Genomic DNA, 18,277 nt, shown 5'->3' on the forward strand with positions numbered 1-18,277 from the left:
AACACTGCAATTTCAAACAACCACCACAAATTCAATTCTGAACAACTATACAATCGCTTTCGACAGTAGATACGTTAGATATTTCTGAACCCGAATCATCAACAAGAGCTTCATTAGATACTTCCCTCATCCGCCGTACGTCCTCAATCCTTGCGAATTTCGCGTTTGGACTTACTTGCACCTTCTTTTCTTTTCCGTGGCTTCATAAGCTCCAATCGCTGTTTCAAGCCCTCAATTTGTAATTCTGCGCTTACTAATAGATAATTCTTCTCATCAAACCCTTTTTTCATCTTTCTAAATAGCTGGCGTTGTGTAGTCATGTTAGTTTGTTGGAGTCGATTGAACTCCCTAAACTGGCGCTCTATATCTACGCTCTTCTTTGGCGTTGACCATACAAAATTGCCCTCTGAAGGCGTCTGGAGCGTTTTCTGGACTTGCTGGGTTGTAATAAGAATGTCTGGACCTTGGTGACGTGTGCGGTTGCTATTTTCAAGCAGAAGAGGGCTAGTAAGGGGCCTAGCGACATTTAGGGGCCATAGACCACTTGTACGCCAACCAGACGTGATATTTTGAGCCGTTAGGGCCCTCTGGCGTGCTCTGGCGTAACAGCGCATAAAATTCCGCTTGCCAATAGGTGCTGAATCAGTTAATAGGGTTAAAAACCCGACCTCCTTGCGATATGCCGTTTTCATAGCTGAGAACACCCCAACATCGAGGGGCTGAAGGACATGAGATGAGTGTGGGGGTAAAAATAATAAGTATATGTTGTTTTGATAGCAAAGAGACATAAAAGTATCAGTGTTGTGACTACCGTGACCATCCAAAATAAGTAAACGAGTGTCTGAAGGGTCCTGAGGAAGCGTAAGGGGTATAAAACGTCTTCAAGCCATTTGATAGCTATCGTATTGTCTGTCCAGCCCTTGGGGGATGCCTTGAAGCGCCAGTCCTTGAAGTCCTGAAGATTTTTATCAGGGAACCACTGCTCTTGGACGTCCTTGCCCTTGAAAATAACCAGGGGGGGTAAGGTATTGCCGAGGGCATCCACACATTCCAAAATTGACGTCCACGCCCTCGAACCAGGCTGTTTCTGGTGTATTGCGCGTAAGGTAGCTCCTGACAACTAGCCCAGAGCCCCCTTGACCCTCCATAAGGCCATGCTCATCCATATTATACCTGCATTGCGGCTTAATCGCTTGAATTGCAGGAATACGTAATTTTGAAGCAAACCAGGCTTGGATTACCTCGGTAGACGCGCCATTGATACGCTGAGAGTCGATACGGCGTTGCTTTTTAGTCTTTAGTGCTGGGTGACGCTTTAGAAAGGCTTCCAGCCAATTCTTGCCGAGTGGTTGGTGGTCACCTTTGAGGGCTAGGACGCGCTGCGCGAGCTCCTTGATTTGCGCGTGCGTTGGGACTAGTCCAAGGGCTTCCTGGACCAAAACCCAGTCTGCTAAGTGTTTTTATTGCACTGAAGATAGCCTCTGCTGGCTAGCAGAGGCCTCGCGATTTGATTCAGCGCCTTGAAGTCTGTCGATAAGTGTAGTCCTTGGTATACCCCAATCCAGGCCAGCGCATCGCACAGATTTACCATTTGCGACGTCTAGAACGGCGGCAGCGAGGTCTTCTTCCGTATATGAAGGCATTGATAGCAGATCAGATCGAATACTTGGAATAAAGTCAATTGAAGCAAAAGTGGTTGAGAAATAAAAGGATAATGTAAATAGCGATGTGGTTATTGTTGGGGTTTACAGGGGTGTCGGAATGGGGGTGAAATACGTTACACCAGAGGTACTAACCCTGAAGGTCCCACACAGGGACACGATATAACATAGTCCACAAGCGAACGGGTCACCCAACCGAACGGGTCACGCCCATAGCAAAAAATAGAACTAAACTTCCTAACTTTATAACGCAACTAATTCTCGATGGATTCTGCTCAAAAAGAATCTCAATTACTCCTTGCAACTCAGGCTATCAGAAATGACTTAACACTTAGTATCCGACGTGCTGCAACAATCTACAAAGTCTCGAATACTACTCTCTAGGCGCGTCTTCAAAAACGTCAATCACGTCGCAATATCGAAGCTAACGGTCGGAATTTAACAAAACTAGAAGAAAATACGATTATTCAAAGGATAATTGAGCTAGATTCGCAAGCATTTCCTCCCCGGCTAAGTGCTGTTGAAGATATGGCAAACCGACTGCTACGCGACTCGCATATCACAAAGGAGGACTTTATTCCGGCATTTTGCGACGCGTTCAAGAAGAGCCTGACCGAAAGCAATATTCGTGCAGGCTTTCAAGGGGCTGGGCTTGTGCCTTTAAGCCCAGATATTGTTATTGAGAAGCTGGATGTGAAATTACAGACTCCAACGTCCTCCCGGCCCCCTACGCGGGAAACCCTTCCTTGGGCTTCTCGGACGCCAAACAACCCAACCGAGGCTACTTCGCAATCCGAGTTTATTAAATCTCGAATTTCCAGGCATTAAAATAGCTCCTCGATGTCAATTTACGATGCTATCGATCAGTTTTCGAAAGGAGCGCGGAGTATTATGCATAAGATGGCTTTACTCCAAGCTGAGGTCGCGGAACTTCGAGAGGCAAATGCTCTAATTAGCAAGCGGCGCAGGGCCAAAAAATACGAGTACGGCTTGGAGGATCACTTAATTCACAAGACGTACAAGATCTTCAAGATCAAAAGGACGTTGCGCAGCAAGTACAGCAGGAAATGCGTGGAAATAGCGCTGGATCAAATCGTTGTGGTTGCGAAATCGTGTTGAATTCCATGTTTTGCTAGTTGGCGTGACCCGTTCGGTTGGGTGACCCGTTCGGTTGGGTGACCCGTTCGGTTGGGTGACCCGTTCGGTTGGGTGACCCGTTCGGTTGGGTGACCCGTTCGGTTGGGTGACCCGTTCGGTTGGGTGACCCGTTCGCTTGTGGACTACGTTACTACCAGATTGAAAAGCTGTAACCTAGGTACTTGACACTTGACATCCACTTGATGTCACTTCAAATGTAACAGGACACAACAAGATACAGTACAAATACAGTATAACATACCCCGCAATTAACGGTAGGTATAGTAAGCATCATATAGCCGTCTTTACTATCAAAATGATCCTTATCTAAAGGGATAATAATATACTCAGTGTGAGCTATTGCACTTTACTAGGGCCCGAGAGCCCTTGCCGCAAAGTATTCGCCTTGGGGACGCCACAGTGTCGCCGGCAGTCTCAGCGAGGTTCCTAGGAGTCTGGTTCGACCGCAAACTGACGTGGCACGCCCATGTTGAGCGTGTTAAAACAAAAATGGCAACTCAAAAGCTAGCCCTGACAAAGCTAGTCAATATGTCGTGGGGCTGCGATCTTATACGGGCGAGGCTGTTATATACGGTGGTTATCCGTAGCGCGATCGCCTTCGGGGCGACTGCGTGGCATACTATAAGTGAGGAACCGGCAGGGCCAGCTAAGAGCCTGATGGGGATACAGAACGAGTGCCTCCGGGTAGTCTGTGGCGCCCACAAAGCGACGCCGGTTCACCACCTGGAAGCAGAAGCAGCAATCCCGCCACTAGACCTCTATCTTAGTGCCCGGGCTGCTAAGTTTGAAGAACGGCTACGGCTTAGCGGGAAGAGAAATCTGCTTCGCAGCGCGAGCGCTAAAGCGTCACATATACTCCGGCAGGATAGGCCGGCGAAGAGGAAGCAGGCGTCGCAGCTACTCCGACCGGCAGGGTACACTATAGAGAAGGAGGCCCAGGGCTCCGAGTGGATGAGTGAGGAAAAGGAGGTCCCGGCTGCCCTCCTCGGCCACTGGAGGAAGAGATGGCTCACCGGAGCAGAGCATCACGATCGCCAGCGACGCGCTATCGCTGAGGAATCGGAGGGCCCTTTGATGCAGATACCGAAAGGGGGCAAGTATTTCGGCCTGAACCGACTGGAGGCGTCTACGCTGTGCCAGATCAGGACAGAAAAAATAGGACTAGCAGCCTTCTTATTCAAGACAGGGGCTTTTGGCGTGTACTCGCCGCTATGCCGCTGTGGCGACGCCCCTGAGACGGCAGAGCACGTAATCCTCTTTTGCGGGCTGTTGGAAGGACCGAGGGAACGATTATGGGCCGCTATCGCACCACGGCCACTATACTCTCGCAGAGACCTCGCAACGGCAACAGGAGAACCAGTAGTTAGTGGGACTATTGTAAGGTGGCTGCTAGGGACGGGTCGGACAGCTTCAAGGCCCAGATAGCATCGATCTTCTCAGGGGGGACTTAGTTGGTAGGTTGAGAACCAACGTAGTATGGTAGTGAACGCAACGCAGTCGCCAATAGGGCGAACCGACGACGCAGCGTATGTATTTAGTCCAGCCATTAGGGCACGGTTTGACATGCGGGAGTACTGGTAGAGGTACCGGGGGCTTCGAGCCTACGGCGTATTTAATAATAAGAATATACTCAGCTAACACTAGGTACATTACTTCGTGAGCCGCTGTCTGTAGATACGTATTCAAACTAAGGCGCGTCGTAGACGCCAGTCGAGTTAGAGCGTCCGACTTGAATAGGACCCGAGACTTCTATACTGTCCTCGAACGCCTACGTGTAAAGTACCGTATTAAGCCAGATCTCGCCCCTCAAGACCTACAAACGCTAAGAAATTAAGGCCTACGCTTCGTATAAGGCTATAGCCCTAAGTTATAAGTATCGTGAATGCAGCGGGGTCCAAGGTTTTGCATGTCCCAGATTCTGACATAAATACCAGGTAAACAGCCTTTAAAATCTAGGGGTCTCTGTGGATGACATACCTCAGTCTGAGACTTCCCGGTTGAGGTTTTCAAGATTCTTTGTTAATTACCCAAAGCTGCCAACCTTTAATTGAGTGCCTGACCATCCTGAAGACTTGGTCGACAAGGTACCCTCAACACATGTCCATCCCCATTGTCATCAAGTTCAAAGTAGCGCATTGGGCCTACTGTATGTTAGACGGAGGTAAATAAGCATATTGCTCACTCACATGGAACTCTATCCTCGAAACCCAGACCTAATACCACCAGCCAACCCCCCTCGACGCCCTAGACACCGAAACCCGGTTGGTCCTGCGGCCCTCCCGCTCCTCGTCCCAGACGGCCTCTGAGGTCCCAACTTAACCCTCGAACAATCCATCTTCACGCACGGCTGGCCCGAGCTCGCCTCCGCTCGCGGCAGATTCTTCTTCCTCATGAACAACGCCTCCAGCCCCGTCCGCGACGCTTACACCTCCCTTGGCTGCTCTAATCTTAAAGGCCGCATCATCTTTATAAATTCCGAGCCAGAAAACGCTGATTGTGCGTTCCAGCGGCTGAAGGACCCGCGGGACAAGGATAACTTGACATTATCCGGTAGCATGTGAAGGCTGGGTACTGAGTGCGCAACAGAGCCGATGAACCGCTTGGGACGGTCTGGGGGAATGAGTTTGGGTTTAGGGAGGCGGCGTTGGCAAGCGGAGCCCAGGTCGTGTCGACGAATTTCCCGGCTTACGGGCTTCGGCGAAGTGTGCGGGGGAAGGGTGGATTATGCGGTTGGGTTGCCGGGCAGAAGGGCGGTGAGATGTAATCCGGTCAATGTGCCTACTGGGCGCGAGGAATGGCATCGTGGACAATTATGGATGGGTAGGTGGTGTTGACGCCTATCTACTTGAGCTAGTTGAGCCAGGGGTTACTTGTCTTAAGAGTTCCTACGACGTGGACGAGCCATATTGCCACTCCACTGCACAGAAATGAATATACCATGAGCTTGCCCTCGGGGGATCATGTGATGAAATGAGACCAAGTCCGAACCAGCTCCAGTATGTTTTCTCCTACAATCATACGTACCCCATCTAACTCTGCCTCGCCGGATCCAACTCAACCTTATTCCCCGCAATCCCATCAATCTCTCCCATAACCTCCGCTGTCATCTTCTCCAGCACCTGCAACGCTTTCACATTCTCCACGATCTGCTCGGGCCTGCTGGCGCCCGTAATCACACTTGTTACGTTTGGATTCTTCAAACACCACGCCAACGCCAACTGGCTCTGCGTAACCCCCAATTTATCCGCAACCACCTTCAACTTCTTAACCTTGGCGATATTCTCCCTCCACGGCTCATTCCCATACTGCTTCCTCATAAACTCAGCAAAGCCATCCTCGCTCGTAGCGAACCTGGAATCCGAAGGCGGCGCATCGACAGCATCGTTGTACTTCCCGCTCAAAAGCCCCATCTTGATGGGACTGAACACTGTCAAACCGAGGCCGAAGCGCGGGTAGAGCCTTTGGAATTCGCCTTCGACCTTTTGGCGGTCGAGGATGTTGTACAGGGGCTGCTCGACGATGGGGCCGATCATGCGCAGGTCCTTGGCGATGCCGATTGCTTCAGCGATTTCGTCGGCGCTCCATTCTGAGGTGCCCCAATAGAGCGCCATGCCGTGGTCGATGACGTAGTTGAAGGCGCGGACGGTTTCTTCCATGGGCGTGAGGCGGTCGGGGCGGTGGGCGTACACAATGTCTACGTATTTAAGGTCGAGGCGTTGCAGGGATGCCTCGAGGCCTTCGATGATGTGCTTGCGTGAGAGCCCGTGGTTGTTCACTAGGATCTCGCCGTTGACTGCGCCCCAGTTGATCTGTACGATGATGAGTCCTCATGTCAAATATCCGAGCCCAAGGCTCGAGATAGCTATGACTTGCCTTGGTGGTGATGACAAGATCACTTCGTTTCCATCCATACTTCTTAATGGCCTTTCCCATCACGATTTCCGATTTACCCGCGGTGTAGCTACACCGTGTTAGCAAACTCGCAGTGTTACTGACAATCACTGCCTCTCACTTCTCAGCCGAGTCGAAAAAGTTGACACCAAGATCATATCTGGACTCATTTAGTATACCGGCATTGTGCCACCAGGAGACAGACTCATGTCACTCACGCTTGCTTCATACACTCAAATGCTCTCTCTGTGTAGAACTTTAGTCTCCCTCGACCAAGTCTGATTGGATTGGGCTCATACCATCGCCAACATCTGGACAACACCGTTAGTTGACATCATCTTGTAAATAGGGAATTCCTGGATACTCACGACCACCGTAAGTAAGCCATCCTCCCAGTCCAATTGCCGAAACATGTAGTCCGGAATTGCCCAAGCGGCGGTACACCATACCAGTCTTTCGAGGTTCTTCCCACGCCATTTTATGTGTGATATAAGGGAATTTTCTAGCAAGTAACAGTAAAATAATATGATGCAGAATTTAAAGGACTCTCACTTCCAGTTTCTCTTATGAGATGTTTGATTCATTCCATCACTCTCCACCTTTTTGATCCGGGGAATTTCTCGGAGAGAGGGATTGTGCACGGCGATGCGGGCAGGCGGGGTTCCTTCGAGTGCACAAGTGGACTCCAAGAGTTATCCTGCCAGTGTGACTTGCTGACTCGGTACCGTACCGCTGTTCGTGTGCATATAACAAGATAGAGGTGGGATTGGGACTACACCATCGGAGCTGCTGATGACACTCAGTACGCTTAGTGAGATCGATTGCACTGGCGGTAGAATTTAATATATATTTTTAACGTACACAATATGCTGAAGTCTAGACTTCAAGATCAAGACAATGCGCTGCTTTTCTAGATATCCTTCCGACGTTCCAGTCCGGGAGCTTATCAGGCGTAGCCTCTTTATACAATGGGATTGCATCTCTGCTATCAAACTGGCGAAGCGACCATGACGCTCATGTCTGGTTCGGTTTTTGGTCCTGTCCCATCAGACGCCCTTCCTCAAGCGGAAGCCGGGGGTTTTCTTCCGGGAAGCACAAGCAGGCAGAGCACAAGCAGGAAGCGCTCAAACCTCGTGAGCCAGATCTTTTCTTGCCTTGTGATGAGCAGAGACTCCAAAGACGGCCAGTTTCAAGGTAACGCTCGAATTCATACAGCGACGCTTCTGCAACTGCATTTCAGCAGGCGGGTCTTGAAAACGGCGTACTGCCGTTTGAGATACCAACATGATACTCAGCGGCCGAGCGCTGATGTATGAGTAGCCCTCCATTCAACCTAGGACTCTTATTCGGGGAGAAAGCCAAAATGTTTCCTCAAGGAGTTGGATTGTTCCATGATGTAACGACACTGGGCAGGTATTCGCTACTATTGCCCTGAACTACCTGGTCGAAAATTGCCCGCGTCAATGGTGATGGCGTTCGGATGAGCGGCGTGCTCAAGTCAAGTGGTGACCACGACATTTGCTGGTTCTGCTGATCAAGCGAGTGGTAGTTCGGCGTGCCAGAGCCAGGTGTCCTGACAAAGTTGGTATTAGAGGCAATATCTTCCAGGTCAGCCCACGGTGACGGAAGTATGCCGTGGCCATGCGGAGGGCTTCGATCAGACCGAGCCCCAGGGTCTTCGGGAACCTCTTCGACACGACCACGTAGTCCAAGTGGTACTTGAGGACCCGGGGTAATCGCAGCCATTTTCAAATAGAGCGATCCAAGGAGTGCTTTGTTGCCGCCGCGTGAAGAAGACAGTACCAGCTGCAGACCTTGCAGTACTTCTTCCGGCTGATCAGCTGGATTAACCGACACGTTGCTCGTCACTGCGTCGATTACCGCTGTAGCGATGTCGTACGTCTTGTATTCTATCGTCGGCCCATGAGCTTCAATAGCAGCTTTGGGCAAGTGAGACACAAACGAGAGGAACTCTCGAGCAATGCGGATCGGACTGCTCGCCAGAGAAGTCAGGCCGAAACTCGCTGCAGCGCGCCAGAGGACTGCCCTCATCCATTGCCGCGTCACATAGATATCGGCTTTTTGGATATCGTTGCTAGACTCATAGTCTGCCGTGCTGTCCTGAAGCCTCCGTTGCAAGGTATCCACACAGCCGCGGGCGCCGACTGCCATATTGGACAGGTCAGAGTCCGAGTTCTGGAGGTTTTCGAAGATGCCAGACTGGTCGAAAACGAAGAAAAGGTTAATCAGCTTCAAGAAAGCGGGCAAGACTTGCTCTTGATCATCGCCGCCCGGGCAGGGAAATGCAATGTTTGGCTTCAATATGGCGGGCATCTTGTGAAGCATGGATACACCGCGCTCAGTGACGAACAGCAGCCATAAGACCCGCCGCCGTAACTGCTGCTCCGCCTCGGGTAGAGCCGCGTATGATGACTCTCTGTCCAACCGCATCACTTGGGCTATAGTCAAAGCCTGCCTCAAGTATAGCATGGATTTCCCGCCACCGGGTTTCTGATTTTCGTGGTATATGTGTAGGAAGAAGGCGATGCGTAAGCAGGTCAAATCTACGTTGCCATCGCCATCTTCCAAGCTCGTTCGCGGGACCTCCTCTGGGGATGTGGACTCTAACCGTAGCTGCGCTGTGGCAGCTAGCCGCATTGCGGTCGCCAATGGTCGCGATCGTGGGTTATCTCCAGAGGTAAGCTGGACCTGCAGCTCTTGTACATCAACGATCGGCCAGATAGGATATAAACGAAGTCGGTAGATCTCCAATACCTCTATCAAGGCTGCATCGTGGTCGGCTCGTCTCGTGGAATCAGGATACTTTGACTCGAACAAGTGTTGTGAGGGGCCGCCGAGTGACGGGCTCGCACCTTGCTTGTGCAGCTTTTCATCGTTCGCGCCACCATCTTGCGCCTGTTTCTCGAATATCTTCCGTATTGTGTTTGGCCGTAAGCTTCGGGGGCCTCGTGTTGATTGGATTGTCTTGAAGGTACACGCGATCCCGGAAGTAATGCAACCGTGGCAAGGCGACGTTTCTGAGCATTTCACCTTTCGGATCTTGCAGGCGTCGCAGGCTCTTTTCACGAGGTTAAATCGTTGGGGATTGGATGGTCGTTGAGAGTTCGATTGTGAGAAATTTGTCGTTTTGGTCATGGCTGCGAGGGGGGACATTAGTGTATCCCCCGTTCCCCCGATCCCGCGTTGAACCACCGTATTTTTCTGATGATCAGCCTTCACAACATCTACTGGGTAGCATTTGATCGCGGTTAGTTGTCGAGTATGAGAGACATCGCACGTATCATGAATTGTGCTTGTCGTTCTTGCCTTGATTCCTCCGGCTTTTGTCTACAAACCATTCGGTCTTCCACACGTGCGTCGTGCATTACGCACTCCCCATAGCTCGGCATTTCTAGAAGGTCCACAAGGGGACTTGCATCGTGGGATCGCTGTAGAAACTCTGTCATGCGGGGTAGATCATCCTTGCGAGCCGGTTAATTCTTGGTTCTGCGGGGCTAATTACGACATTCAGGTTACGATAACGCCCTCGTGTCTGTTTCAACCATCTCAGTGCCTCGATGGACACTGCAGATCACCATCAACACGATCTAGCTTGCGTGGTATTTGCAGGACGGGAAGCAGGAATCAAGGACCACGTTCCACGGAAGAAATTGTTGATCAGAACTTTAAAACTCCCCATTTAAACATGTCGAATCCAATTTCATGGTCGATGCCTAGAATCTCGACTTGCTTCAAAGTTGATACCGTTTTAGATACCCAGCGCAGCCCTGCGACTCCTACTCTCGAGATCAAAGTATGGTGCCTCTCCCAAGCTAGCCACCCGATCACCAGCTCTTGCTGCTTCATAATCATATGTTGCGCAGTGAAGAGTCGATCTGTTGTCCCAGATGGCACAATCATTCTTGTTCCACTTGAAGCGCACCTGCGCATCATGGTTCTGAGTCACCAGGTTGAATAAGTAGTTCAAGAGTATATCCGACTCGTCCTTCGACACGCCGTTTATCCTAGTGGTGAAACCCTTATTGATAAAGACAGACTTCCAGCCCGTGACTGGGTTGGTGCGAATCACGGGGTGGACCGTCTTCAAGTCGCCGCCTTGGTTGAGAGGCGAGCCTCGGATTCCTTTTCTGAGTGGATTGCCGAGTCTCTCGGCTTCTTCGTGGAAGAAGTTTGCATCATGGGTTGCAGTCAGTCCCTCGAGGAGCTTCTTCATCGGGTCGGAGAGACGGTCGTATATCTCATACCCGGAAGCCCATAGCTGCCGGCAAGTCAGTAAAACATATTCTTGTAAATGCCCTGAGATCTCTTTTACCGTATCACCACCAGTCTGTGGCAGGGTGTGTATTTTGAGCATGGCATAATCTGATGGGACCTTCTCAAAGGTGATGTCACTGTGCCAACCTGTACTTGCGAACCGGCTCACGTCATTTAGTTGATGAGTCAAACCGCCTCCTTTCTTTTGTTTTGCGCTCGATATGACAGAGATTTGATCTCCCAGCTCGCTCCCTTCTTCCGTCAAGGGGTGTACATGAAGTTCGGATGAAGATGGGCAGCCTGCCAGCGTGGACAAGCGAACGATGAAGTCCTTCATCTCGTTTGGTGACACATCTTGGTCTCGCAGAAACACGACACCTCGCTGGGAAACTACGAAGAATAAGCTTGAGGTATTGCATTTTCGTCACATCAAAACTTACTGGTTGCAGCAAGATCCTTCACAAGTTGATCATCCCACGCCAATAGATCCCTGATCTGGAGACCGAAGTACTCGCGACCGATAACAGGAGTTATATCATTCTGCCTAAAGTCATCGAGAGTACCGGCGTATTTCAGCGGCTGCGTTAGACGAGGCTGAGCTTCCGGGTGTCCGCCGACAATGTTAAAGTCGCCCACCGCGTCTATGCTTGCGGAAGGCATACTGATTGTTAAAGAGTTATCGGGGTCAGAGACTATTTCGACAAGGATATGATCACGCAACTTGACGACAAGCTGGCACCATTGATGACCAATACAGTGGCCCAGGGATTCCTCTTCAGGCAAGCTTGCTCGTCCACTCTTTCACGCACAAAAGCACTGCTCTGGAGCTGTCGGTCTTATTAAATCCCAAGTATCTGGCCCTGGCGTGGCCAACTTAAGACGACAACTGGACCCGGTATGGCATCACCGGAAAATTTCTCGGAGGCCCTCATACGAACCCCGCAATCTCGACTGATCGGAATGCAATCATCCCTGACCATTGACAACCACGAGTATGCTAGCGGAGATGCAGCACTGCTTCTGGTTGGCCCGAGTTAGTCTCGGCGGACTGGGTTGTCGTAAATGGCAAACCCCAGGTCTCGGTTCTAGCATGGATTTAACCAGGCGCATCTAATGGACAGGCCTCGGTGTCAAGAAGCACAACTTCGTGTACACCGGACGTTTAGAAGGTAAATAAACCTTTTCCTCTGCGCCATGGCCCTAGTTGTTCGTCCGGAGTTACTCGTCTTCAACTTTAAACGGTCATGAGTTGCGATTGAAGGCACCGTACTTTGCCAAGCACTTACATGAAGCGCGATGGGCGGCGACGACATCCAATCTGGGTCCAAGGTGCACGAACACCCAGTAAGTCCGGATAAACAGCATATTGAAGTCGGCCGGGAAAATCTGCGTCACGCAGTCCGACCTCACGCAGACTACGAAGGCGGCCACCGTTTCGACGCATACGTGTCATGGGATCCTGAAGAAGAACGGCGCGTCGTCCGGAAGACAGATTACATGTTGTTGTCTTGGCTTTGTGTTATGGTGTGCTTCACGATGTGGACTTGGGCTACCATTGAACTTGCTAACGATCCCATTAGTTCTTTGGGCTTCAACTGGATCGCGGAAATCTTTCAAACGCTCTAGCTGACTCGTTCCTTGACGACCTCAATATAACGAGTGACGACTACAACAATGTGCGTTGATTTCCTTCATGTTGCTGAGATGAAGCTAACTTGAGAGCTAGGGAACAACTATCCAACTAATGTGCTTCCTGGCGGCCGAGTTTCCAGTCCAGTTTCTGACCAAACGCTACGGTTTCAAGTACGTCTTGCCTACGATGATGGTCATGTGGGGAACAGTCTGTAAGTCACCTGCTTGAGCGGTACCCGGCACGAATTAGGAAGTTTACTAAGACACCATATTAGCCTGGGCTCAAGCTTTCATAACAGGAAGAGCCACCTTCTATGTCACACGTGCTTTTATTGGCATGTGCGAGGGTGGCTTCATCCCAGGTACGATACTCATGGCGACCTACTTCTACACTAGCAAGGAGTTATCGGTGCGACTTGCTGCTTTCTGGTCGACACTCAACATTGCCCGTAAGTTGACACCCCTTAAATGGCCAAGTTTTCTTGATCAGCTTGCTAAACGATCTTCAGGAGTTATATCAGCGCTGTTAGCGGCCGGTATATTGGAAATGAGAGGTATTGGAGGCAGACCCGGTTGGTTCTGGCTGTTCTTGCTTGAAGGTCTCTTGACTGTCGTCTTGGGCGTCATCTCGTTCTTGTACCTGCCCAGGTCCCCAACCTCGACAAAGTCGGTGCTTTGCCCCCGCCCATGGTACACTGAGCGCGAGGAAGTCATCATGATCAACGTAAGTAACATTCCCTTTCCTGTGGGCCAAGTCCATACTGAATTTGGATGATAGCGTATCCTGCGTGATGACCCAGCCAAGGGCTTGACTAGCATCAAAGAACCGGCGACATGGAAAGACATCAAGGCTGCGTGGTCCGATTCTTCCATGTGGGGTCTCTACTTCATTGGCCTCATCGCCTACATCCCCGCGACCCCCGTATCGGCATACCTGACCCTCACCCTGAAGCGCATTGGGTTTACGACTTTCAGCAGCAATATGCTCACAGCCCCTGCGGCCGGTGTTCAAATCATCACTATGTTAGCCCTGGCATTCAGCAGCGACTACTTCAACGAGCGAGCCTTTCACTGCTTCTTCGGCGAGTTCTGGATGATTCCCCTTTTCGTAGCACTTCTTGCCATCCCCGATGGTGGTCGCGACTGGGCCCGCTTTTCACTCATCACACTGATTTCCGGTTATCCCTACTTCCACCCGCTTGTTTCTTCCTGGATCTCCGAGAACACCTTCGACGTCAAAAAACGTGCCATAACGGCGGCTACGTATAATGTCATTGTGCAGATTGGGTCGCTCATCGGGTCACAGATCTACCGGTCTTGGGACGCGCCCTATTATAAGAATGGAAACAGAGTCTGTATCTCGATCTGTGCGCTTAGTCTGGTGGCGTTCGTCGCTCAACGCCAGTACTTGATCTATTTGAACAGGAAGAAGGAAAGGGTCTGGAGAACCATGTCTGAGGAGGAGAGGCTGACCTATCAACATGACCAGGGGGCTCGCGAAGTGGATGGGAATAAACGTCTGGACTTCAGGTTCAGGTATTGATCTAACTCATGCTTTGCGATACGCATTTGGGATAGACCGAAGCTGTCAAAGAGCCTCTGGACACACTACGTATTGGAGCGCATGGTGGTATGTCAGGGCGAAATCAGTACAGGCAGACCATCCCCATGGAATTTTCACCATTGTTTATGATGCGGCAGCTCAGTGAGACAACAATGTGCTAGTTGGCCACCCCTACTTCGTTAGCTACTAAACCATGCTTTTAACGACCAACCAAAAGCACAAAGAATTCATCTCACTACGAACAAAGAAACGGCCACATGGTTGCCTCATGCTTTCGGCTATTGAAGTCGTAGGATAAGCCCTGCCTCTCGCCCTTGTAGAATATAGCGTCAAACGGACTTGACCGCCATACGGGACCGAGAACATCTACCACGATTCTCTAGTATTCAGAATCTACAATGAATACCAAATAAAAGGATTTTACAAGTCATTCCAAACCGCTCATGGCTCCTGTACTCCCCCTCCTAACCCACCGCATCACCGCAGTCGCGGCAATCATCCCTCTCCATAGACCTCCGCAGGCCCTTCGCAAGGGGCCTAACCTGGCCCCCGACCCAGGAAAATCTCGCATTATTCCTATGTATCGTCGTTGTTTCACCCTCGCTGCTGACCATGCTGGTCTGGATCGTGGGGCAATGTCTCTGGAGACGCAAACGCGACTGTGACACGCTTCTGGAGCCGAGGGTCCAGAAGAAGACTACGGCTTAGGCGCCAAAATTGTACAGAGGGAGGCCATCGGTGGCAGATCCAGCTATCAAGGTTTCTGGGGCATTGTGAGATTCAAATTGGATGCTGAGAGGTCGCGTGAGTGACAGCGTCGGGGTAGAGGGGAATCCATCGCGCTGGTATGATGTGAGAGTAGTCCGCGGGTTTTCCGCCTGGGGGGCTGGAGGCCAGGCGTTGGAAGATGGACGAGGTACCGCGAGAGCGTCTAGCCTATATTAACCAGCGAAGAAGAAGCTTGATCGAGGCGTGTCCCTGTAATTCTGCGAGTACCAACCGGCGAGATGCCAGTCGATCACTGAAAGCTGATGTGATGTCCGACGTCGAAAACTGCGCAGAACAAGGAGTAATTGCTCCGAAGAAGTGGAGATAATGAAGCCTGACATACCTGTTCCTCACGCTTCGGAGGATGAATTCGATAGCTGTATGGATCAGTGGCAGTGAAATGAAAAGATTGTGGTTGAAGCGCGACTGAAATGGGATTCTCTGGTGCATTCTGTCTCAGGCTTTTCTCGTTTCAGCTATTCATCTGTCACCCAGACATTCAATTTATGTGTCCCAGAGATGCCTCAGAAGATCATCAAGGGATTTCAGCCCCTTTCACGAACGCTCTTGACATTGATTCCTCATCTTGGCATGGTCGCATATGAGAAACGATCGCAGCAATATAATGATCGGAGGTGGAAAGTGGGAAGATGTGAGAGCTGGGGTATGTTGGTCGGCAGACAGAGGTTTAGAAGGGAGGAACCATGGGAGAAGAACAGTCTATGACCTTTTAAAGTACATCAATCCATTTCAAGCCCTACAATGGGTTTCTTGATCCGTCTCGAAATTATGTCCATCTTCATGTCACTGTCCCTCTACTCGCGGCCCGGTGTAATATCTTACATGTTAGTTTTGCCAATATCCACTGCCGAAGATCACTTACCTCTTCGCCGAAAGAAGCCACCCAGACAGCGCAAAAATGGCGATGAAACCCGCGATAGCCACAGCGTAGTTCATATTGACGGCCGTGACTGGATAACTCGGTGGGAAGAACAGAATAGTCGATATGAACAGCACCCATGCTATCGCAATGCAGTTGATGAGCTTCTGCCACCGTCCCAACTGGAACGGCCCCTTGGCAATCGGATGTTCCTTTTCGTAGTACACCCTCGCCGCGATGATTGCGATGTACGACAGATCCATCGCCGGGGCCGTAACTCCATAGATCCCATTAATCGTTTGTGTCCCACCCAATCCAATAAGATTAAGCAGACAACAAAAGATTACTGTCGCCCAGACACTATACAATGGCGTCTGCGTATATTTATTCATCTTTTTCAGTCCTTCCGAAAATGGAAACACACTGTCCCTCGCGAGAGCAAAGCAGGTCCTAGTATCAGCGAGCAGCGCTGTGATCCCCGTGAAGAACTGGATCAGGATTACACAGAACCACATCGCCAATCCCCCGCGCTTGCCACCGGCGTTGTAAAACACCTGCGCGGCGGGGTTGCCCATTTGGGTCGACAGGAGGGCGTCGATGTCGCCTGCGCCGAAGCCGAGGGCGACGTTGAGAAGCCAGCCGAAGAACCAGGTTACTAGGACGGCTTGGAATATGGCTACCGGGCCGACGATGGAAGCGTTGTGGAGTTCCTCTGAGATGTGGCCGGTGGCGTCGTAATCGGTCATTGTCTGTATACCGGGTGTGAATGTTGGGATTTATAGGGGCGCTTTTGGTAAAGGGGGGATGATGAGGTGTGAAGGGGGAAGAAACGCACCCAAGCTACGCTGAGGTAGCCGATGAGGAAGGAGAAGCCTTTGCTGTTCCAGCCTGAACCGTCTACAACCTCGCCGAATACCTGGCGGGCGGACGGCTTCTCTGGCAAGAGGACCAGGATTGTAATGGAGATTGCGATTGAGCCGATGACTGCCGCGAAGTTACAGTCGAGGCTTGCCTCTGGACTGTCGGTGAAGGGCAGAAAACTCACGGTTAATAGGGGCAAACCATTGGATAATCCGCGAAAGACTCTTTGTAGGAAAGGAACAGACAATGCCGAAACCGAAGAGAATGGCGATACTGAGCGCTACGGTCACTGCCGCTGTCCTGGAGCTCATTGGTTAGTCTTTGCATGTTCATATACAAATGTTTTATCCCCGATAGGAAGAAACCATACGGAGTGTACGCAAAACTCCCATCTTCCTGCTCCGAACCGATTACGACCGCTGCGAGGATCTATACGTATCAGCCATCCCTCCAGAGCCTTCGGCTACGTCGGCCTACCATCTGCGCAATTGAGTACCCGAGTGACGCAGCTCCTGCGGTTTGCCCGAGGAAATTGGACCACCCTATTATCCACTCAGCCAGGGGTACATGCTCGGGGGGAAGACATGCTTAGTCACAAAATACTGCCCATATCCATATGTCATTATTCATCAAAATCCGTATGCGTAGCTGGCTCAGGAGGTTCAAGATAGTCCCGAGAAGTATGCCAGTCCCAACACCCTGGATACAGGACAAGAATGAATAGCAAATGACCATGGGAATAGCTTACCATCCCCCCTGACGTCGGGTACGCCGATATCAACTCCGCGATGGAGAGCGCAATTCAGAGGGAGAAAAAGCCTCCTGAGAACCAAGCCCATATAGCCGTGGCGGGACCACCTGCAGCTAGTGGTGAAACCCATGATGCTGGCACTGGGGCGTGTCAGCGTCTTGGCAATGTCTTATATTCCCATGTCTCCACATCACTTACCTGAACCCAGCACGCCCATGATGGATATGGCGTACGAGAGAGTAGACCATCGTGTAAACTCGCGGCGAAATTCCTAGTACGGTAAACATCTCCTTTCACGTACTCCTCCGTGAGAGGTTTCGAGGTCGACGCCCACCTACATACCTGTTTATATCCAATGCTTTCTAGAAGGCCATTGTCGGAGTTGAAATCAGGTCCAACTTCGGGCGGCCGCTCGGCTACCATGCTGGGCTGGACGACGTCCTTGTGCTGAGTGTCTATCGACGCCATGTTCGCGAGTCCCCCGAAACCTCTATTAAAACTAGAGAGCTGTGTGCGATGATGAGAAGAAGAGATGATTTATTCAACTCACATGACGATATCGTACCTCGGGGCATTTAATGCTTATCACTTATCACATATTCCCAGCACCCTCAAAGGGACGTTCTCCAATTATTCAGTGGCGTGTCGCATTAGCTCATCCTGCCGTCCTAACTGGGCTTGCTAGCGATAGCCTACGCCTGGCCACGCAGGGATAACGGCAGAGAGTTGCCGGGTTGGTCCATTGGAGCCTGCCCCCAGCGCTCCCGGCCAGCACTTCCCATACCTGAAGTGGGGTGACGGATTGTAGGGTCGAATCTACGGCCATGCCGATTATT

The 18,277-nt window shown here is 51.0% G+C and overlaps 5 protein-coding genes across 5 annotated transcripts; 1 reads left to right on the forward strand and 4 right to left on the reverse strand.

Moving 5' to 3' along the window:
* Window positions 1-5,635: 5,635 nt before the first annotated feature.
* Window positions 5,636-7,349, reverse strand: BCR38DRAFT_423053 (NADP-dependent oxidoreductase domain-containing protein). Its single transcript, XM_040859571.1, has 6 exons — window positions 7,079-7,349; window positions 7,010-7,021; window positions 6,929-6,956; window positions 6,832-6,870; window positions 6,693-6,780; window positions 5,636-6,628 (listed from the first exon to the last, which is right to left on the reverse strand). The coding sequence occupies exons 1-6, from the start codon at window positions 7,185-7,187 to the stop codon at window positions 5,849-5,851; spliced, it is 1,056 nt and encodes a 351-aa protein (XP_040718670.1). The 5' UTR covers window positions 7,188-7,349; the 3' UTR covers window positions 5,636-5,848.
* A 732-nt stretch (window positions 7,350-8,081) lies between these two features.
* BCR38DRAFT_334977 (uncharacterized protein) lies at window positions 8,082-9,798 on the reverse strand (the record flags this gene model as incomplete). Its single annotated transcript, XM_040855362.1, has 2 exons — window positions 8,082-9,695; window positions 9,745-9,798. Coding segments are annotated over 2 exons (1,668 nt in total), but the record flags the coding sequence as incomplete, so codon positions are not given.
* A 681-nt stretch (window positions 9,799-10,479) lies between these two features.
* BCR38DRAFT_455382 (TfdA family taurine catabolism dioxygenase TauD) lies at window positions 10,480-11,645 on the reverse strand (the record flags this gene model as incomplete). Its single annotated transcript, XM_040861784.1, has 3 exons — window positions 10,480-10,989; window positions 11,044-11,375; window positions 11,426-11,645. 3 exons carry the CDS (start codon window positions 11,643-11,645, stop codon window positions 10,480-10,482), a joined length of 1,062 nt encoding a protein of 353 aa, XP_040718672.1.
* A 636-nt stretch (window positions 11,646-12,281) lies between these two features.
* BCR38DRAFT_336236 (major facilitator superfamily domain-containing protein) lies at window positions 12,282-14,160 on the forward strand (the record flags this gene model as incomplete). Its single annotated transcript, XM_040855440.1, has 6 exons — window positions 12,282-12,509; window positions 12,566-12,661; window positions 12,712-12,829; window positions 12,893-13,066; window positions 13,127-13,341; window positions 13,396-14,160. 6 exons carry the CDS (start codon window positions 12,282-12,284, stop codon window positions 14,158-14,160), a joined length of 1,596 nt encoding a protein of 531 aa, XP_040718673.1.
* Window positions 14,161-15,364: 1,204 nt separating this feature from the next.
* On the reverse strand, window positions 15,365-18,021 carry BCR38DRAFT_423080 (amino acid permease). Its single transcript, XM_040859572.1, has 7 exons — window positions 17,640-18,021; window positions 17,168-17,260; window positions 17,061-17,119; window positions 16,875-16,990; window positions 16,665-16,813; window positions 15,833-16,578; window positions 15,365-15,787 (listed from the first exon to the last, which is right to left on the reverse strand). The coding sequence occupies exons 1-7, from the start codon at window positions 17,907-17,909 to the stop codon at window positions 15,754-15,756; spliced, it is 1,467 nt and encodes a 488-aa protein (XP_040718674.1). The 5' UTR covers window positions 17,910-18,021; the 3' UTR covers window positions 15,365-15,753.
* Window positions 18,022-18,277: the final 256 nt, after the last annotated feature.

The sequence above is a fragment of the Pseudomassariella vexata genome (assembly GCF_002105095.1).
Source record: "Pseudomassariella vexata strain CBS 129021 chromosome Unknown BCR38scaffold_3, whole genome shotgun sequence".
Classification (NCBI taxonomy): Eukaryota; Fungi; Ascomycota; class Sordariomycetes; order Amphisphaeriales; family Pseudomassariaceae; genus Pseudomassariella; species Pseudomassariella vexata.

Coding starts and splice junctions, on each gene's coding strand:
- BCR38DRAFT_423053 (XM_040859571.1), bottom strand. CDS start 7,187: ATGGCGTGGGAAGAACCTCGAAAGACTGGTATGGTGTACCGCCGCTTG. Junction 6,871..6,928: donor TTTGAGTGTATGAAGCAAGC/GTGAGTGACATG, acceptor AAATGAGTCCAG/ATATGATCTTGGTGTCAACT. Junction 6,781..6,831: donor TTTTTCGACTCGGCTGAGAA/GTGAGAGGCAGT, acceptor AACACGGTGTAG/CTACACCGCGGGTAAATCGG.
- BCR38DRAFT_423080 (XM_040859572.1), bottom strand. CDS start 17,909: ATGGCGTCGATAGACACTCAGCACAAGGACGTCGTCCAGCCCAGCATG. Junction 17,261..17,639: donor CATGGGCGTGCTGGGTTCAG/GTAAGTGATGTG, acceptor CTTCCCCCCGAG/CATGTACCCCTGGCTGAGTG. Junction 15,788..15,832: donor TGGCTTCTTTCGGCGAAGAG/GTAAGTGATCTT, acceptor CTAACATGTAAG/ATATTACACCGGGCCGCGAG.